The sequence below is a fragment of the Ovis aries genome, chromosome 14 (genome assembly GCF_016772045.2).
Source record: "Ovis aries strain OAR_USU_Benz2616 breed Rambouillet chromosome 14, ARS-UI_Ramb_v3.0, whole genome shotgun sequence".
Taxonomy (NCBI): Eukaryota; Metazoa; Chordata; class Mammalia; order Artiodactyla; family Bovidae; genus Ovis; species Ovis aries.
Genome location: NC_056067.1, coordinates 50929224 through 50934172, shown reverse-complemented (window position 1 = coordinate 50934172; position 4949 = coordinate 50929224). Strand labels below are relative to the sequence as shown.

Genomic DNA, 4949 nt, shown 5'->3' with positions numbered 1-4949 from the left:
AGAGTTGGTGAGCCTGCCTCATCTATTCCTCCTGTGTGTATGTTAGTCGCTCAGTCGTGTCTGACTCTTTGGGACCCCGTGGACTATAGCCCACCAGGCCCCTCTGTCCATGGACTTCTCCAGGCAAGAATACTGGAATGAGTAGCCGTTCCCTTCTCCAGGGGTTCTTCCCGCATCTCCTTATATGTGTGTGTGCATGGGATTGAACCCTTGTCTCCTGCATTGGCAGGTGGATTCTTTACCACTGAGCCACCAGGGAAGCCCTTATTCCTCATAAGCATTAATAATAACCGACCTTTACTGAGCACCTATCCACGTGCCGGGGTCCTGTGTTCAGCGCTGTGCATGTACAACCTCTTTTGTTGGAGAAATTCTCTTTTCCAACCCCAAGAAGGGAGGACACAGAGGCTTAGGGACTCCCCATGCTCCAATGGTTAAGAAGCCGCCCTGCAAGGCAGGGGACGTGGGTTTGAGCCCTGGTCAGGAAACTAAGATCCCGCGTGCCATAAGGCAATAAGCCCATGGCCACAACTAGAGAATCTGTGTGCCCCAACGAAAGATCCCGCATGACACAGCAAAGATCTCATATGCTGCGACTAAGACCCAATGCAACCAAATAAATTAATAAGTATCTAAAAAAAAAGAAGTGAGGACACAGGCTCGGAGAGGGGACAAGTTTTGCCCGAGGCCAATGAGAGGCAAAGACCAAGCTTGGAACCACCACCACCCTTGACTGCCTGTGTGCAGCAGGCCCCCCAAACCCTGGCTCCCTCGAGCAGGGCGGGTTTCCTTTCCAGTGACGAGCCAGGCCTTGAACCAATCTCTTCCCCCCACCCAAGCAGCCTCCTCTCAGGGGAGTTGTGGTGGCCACAGGTGCAAGAAGCGGTTCCTCTCCACTCACGGCCTGAAGCCTCCCCCACCAGGGGCTTCCCCCTCGCCCGCCAGCCAAAGGGCCCAGCAGTGGGGCCAGTGAAGCCCGTCTCCGCAGGGCCGGGCAGGAAGTGGGGCGGGGTTTGGGGCTCAGCGAGGTGGGATCTGGTACCCCAGGACTGCTGCAACCCAGACTAACCAACCCACTGGGAGAAGATGCCTGAGGGTCCCCAAGCCCTGCAAAGCTCACCTGCCACCATCTTTCTCCTCCTGATCTCCGCTGCTGGCCTGGGTATGTGGTTAGCAGGCAGGTGCTGGGGGAGGCGGTAGTGGGAACTGGGAGACTGTTGAGAGGGGCCCCAGGCAGAGGGGGAGGGAGAGGAGCTGGCAGGAGGCAGGCTAGAAAAGACCCTGTAGAAACTGCATCTGTCTGCTTGATTGTCTCAAACAGGCCGGTGGGAGGCTGGAGGGGGCTCAGCGAAGTTGAAGGTGCGTCCTGGCCCGGTGGAGGGAGGCAGGGGCAGGAGACACCTTCCCCAGCCGCTCATCCCCCCTGATCAAAATAAGGAACTAAGGTTGCCCTTGACTGACTGAGCTCCAGAGCTGGGGGCAGGGAGGGGACGGTGGTGGGTAGCAGTCAGCTTCAAGGGGGAGAAAAATCTTTCTCCTTTTCTGCCTTGAATCCTAGTCTTCACCCCCTACTTAGGGAACCCCCTTCTCAGTGCTGGGGGAGCAAGTGACCTTCCCCCTTGCCCTCCCACACAATGCCAGCTGGCAGGGCTGTGACCACCCTGTTTGACCAAGGAGTTGAGAGAGGCATCCAGTCACCCCAAATTTCCACTGGGAGCTGAGATTGGAGTGACTCCTCAGGTTGCTGTCTCTTACCCCACTTCTTCCTTCTTCTCTCTTCCCCACCTCTCCCCTCCTCCCTCCAAAAGAGGCAGAGCCAGCCATGCGGACTGGCCCAGGAGGAGGGGCACAGAACTGGGCCTTCCCCCGTGCCTGGGCCGCCCCATCTCCTTCGACCCAGCTGAGGCCCTCCCAGCCCTAACCAGCCAGCTCAGCCCAGTCCCTGACCTCACCCCTGGCCCCCAGCATGACACAAGCAAGCCAAGGAGAATGAGGGCCGGACCCAGGGTCACAGGGCAGGGCAGGCTCACAAACTGGCGAGAAGAGGCCCAGGGCCAAGGGACGCCTGCTGCTGTGGGTCGCAGCTGGCCCACTGGTAGAATGGGTTATGACAGAACCGATTCCTATGGGTTCTGTGATAATTACACAAAGTAAAGTGCCAGTGTGGAGCCAGGCAGGGGCTGGGTGAGAAAATAATCCAGGAGGGCCTTCAGGAGGAGGTGATGCCCAAACTGATTTTGTAAGGAGCTTCCTGGCCTGGGGCACTGCTAGTCCTAGGGAACTGCCTATTCAAGTGCCAGCGAGCTCAGAGGGGGTAGAAGCACAGAGCAGGGGGCAGAGGGAGGAGGTGGCTCTGGAGGGGCAAGTGGGGACACCTCCCAGCCCCCCCTCCACTCTGGGTGTGTCACTCACACTTCCCCACACCCCACCCCACATACACATACACACACGCAGCCAGGAGCCCTGCAGCTACCAGGGGCCGCGCTGGGTCAGTGTCCCCGTTGGCTGTCTCCAACCCGCCTGCCTCCTCTCTGCAGGCCCCGGGTGCCAGGCCCTGTGGGTGGAGTGGGGCCCACCCTCGGTGACGGTGAGCGTGGGGGAGGAGGTGCGCCTCCAGTGCATGCACAACGGCAGCAACACCAACGTCACGTGGTGGCGCGTCCCCCAAGGCAACTCCTCATGGCCCCCTGTGATGCATCGCGGGAGCCTGGGTGCCGGGGGCGAGCTGATCTTCAAGCAAGTGAACAAGAGCCACAGGGGCATGTATAGGTGCGAAGTCAGTGACGGCAAGAAGATACAGCGCTCCTGCGGGACGTACCTCCGCGTGCGAGGTGAGTGTCCATCCCGTCCATCCGTCGGGAAGGCGGGATGGAGCCCGTGCCGGCATCGCCTGCATCTCGGGCATCCTGGGTCTCCGGCTCTCACGCAGCGGCCAGTCTTCTCACCTGCAAAGCGGGAGCGGCTTCCAGGGTCTTGGGCCTCGCTGGAGGGGGCGTGGCCTAGGGGCGTGGCCAGCGGCAAGGTGGGGCTCTGAGCCGTATTCCCTCCTCACAGAGCCGCTCCCCAGGCCCTTCCTGGACATGGGGGAGGGCACCAAGAACAACATCATCACCGCTGAGGGCATCATCCTCCTCATCTGCGCCGTGGTGCCTGGAACGCTGCTGCTCTTCCGGGTGAGCCCGCCCCCCAGGCCCACCCCGCGGGAACTAGCGGACCCCCAAGAGTCCCTCCCGCCTAGAACTTGGCAGAATGGCAGCGCCCACCTCCCAGGCGCCGAGGGCCTAAAAATTTAATAGAATGAACGCATTCAAACTGTGCTGGGACCAGAGGGGCGTCCTTGCTCAGTCTCCCCTCAGGGTTGTCTTCACCTCTGGCCCCAGGGATGCCTCACTGGTCCCTCTATCCAGGAGGGCTGTACCCTTCAGATGTAGCCCAGGACGGGGAAGATGGGAGCTGGTGTCATCCCGGATGTCTGACCCCCACCGGAGACTCTGGCATGCCTGTGGGTTCAGCCGCTAAGCGGTGTGTCTGGTTCTTTTGCGCCCCGTGGCCTGTAGCCCGCCAGGCTCCTCTGTCCATGGGATTTCCTAGGCAAGAATACCTGAGCTTCCACAGTGGCTCAGCAGTGAAAGAATCCACCTGCAATGCAGGAGACGTGGGTTCCATCCTTAGGTCGGGAAGATCCCCTGGAGAAGGGAATGGCAACCCACTCCAGTATTCTTGCCTGGAGAGTCCCATGGACAGAGCCTGGCGGGCTACCGGCCACAGGATCGCAAAAAATGTCAGACACAACCGAGCGACTAAAACAACAACAAATGCTCTTTAGGCCACAAGACAACTATAGCCACTTAGTATTATTGCTCTCACTATTTGTGGGGAAGAATAGGCAGTGGGGACAATCAAAAGGACACTGGCTTGGACCCAGAGTGGCCCGCCACTTACAGGATATGTGACTCTGGGCATGTCCCTCAACTCCTCCTGGCCTCCACGAGGGTCTGAAAACACGATCTCTATCTGCCCGCCCTCCGCCCCCACTCACTGAGGCTCCCCATCCCACAACAGAAACGATGGCAGAACATGAAATTCGGGGCTGATATCCAGGATGACTACGAAGACGAAAATCTCTACGAGGTGAGTGGAAGGTGGGGGCAGGTCTGCGGGGTGGGGTGGGGTTCTCCTAGGGCTCCTCCTTGAGGCTGGTTGGGGGCCTCTGGCACTGATGCCCACCACCTTGTCTCCGCCCCAGGGCCTGAACCTAGATGACTGCTCCATGTATGAGGACATCTCCCGGGGCCTCCAGGGCACCTACCAGGACGTGGGCAGCCTCCACATCGGAGATGCTCAGCTGGAGAAGCCGTGACCCTGCCAGGCTGACCCGCCATGCACCCAACCCGTGTTTCACCCTACTTCCCCCCGAAGCTGCTCTCTTTTCACAATCTTTCCTGGGAGTGTCCCGACTCAACTTCCCCCCGGGACTGTCCACTCTTCTTCCCTCTAGGTCATCCTCGTCCTCATCCCCTCCACACACCCTAACTCGATCCTCCCCTACTGCCTTCCCCCGGCTTCCCCCACCGACCCACCCACCCAGCGGGTAATGAGCCCTTAATCACTGCCTCTAGGGGAGCTGAACATAGCAGCCTCCTTAGTGTCACCTCCCCGCTGCCTGCTCTGTCACGGCCACTTAGTGATAATAAATCCTTCCCAACGGCAGACCTTCGCAGGAGTCATGGATCTCGTGGGGACCATTCCCCTTCCTTTTCTGAAACCAAGAAATCCAGGACCTCAGCCCCCTCCTCCCCCAGCCCCTGCCCACTCCCCACACCTGGGACCAGGTAGCCAGTCTTGGCCATCCCCTGAAAAAACAAGTAGTGTCTTGGGAAGGGTCCTACCCCAGGCTCTGTGCCTGAGCAGAGGAGGACACAGGGGGGGTCCCAGGTAACTGGTTATAT

General features: G+C 59.6%; 1 protein-coding gene across 2 annotated transcripts; it reads left to right on the top strand.

Annotated features, from left to right (window-relative positions):
- Nucleotides 1–1061: 1061 nt before the first annotated feature.
- Nucleotides 1062–4710, top strand: CD79A (CD79a molecule). Of its 2 annotated transcripts, none has more exons than XM_012190460.4 (5): nucleotides 1062–1162; nucleotides 2670–2831; nucleotides 3055–3173; nucleotides 4063–4131; nucleotides 4247–4710. In XM_012190460.4, exons 1-5 carry the CDS (start codon nucleotides 1087–1089, stop codon nucleotides 4358–4360), a joined length of 540 nt encoding a protein of 179 aa, XP_012045850.1. In that variant the 5' UTR covers nucleotides 1062–1086; the 3' UTR covers nucleotides 4361–4710. The 2 variants fall into 2 exon arrangements, with proteins under 2 accessions (XP_012045850.1, XP_004015341.2); XM_004015292.5 differs by having other exon boundaries at nucleotides 2538–2831.
- Nucleotides 4711–4949: the final 239 nt, after the last annotated feature.

Coding starts and splice junctions, on each gene's coding strand:
- CD79A (XM_004015292.5), top strand. CDS start 1,087: ATGCCTGAGGGTCCCCAAGCCCTGCAAAGCTCACCTGCCACCATCTTT. Junction 1,163..2,537: donor GATCTCCGCTGCTGGCCTGG/GTATGTGGTTAG, acceptor TCCTCTCTGCAG/GCCCCGGGTGCCAGGCCCTG. Junction 3,174..4,062: donor GAACGCTGCTGCTCTTCCGG/GTGAGCCCGCCC, acceptor ATCCCACAACAG/AAACGATGGCAGAACATGAA.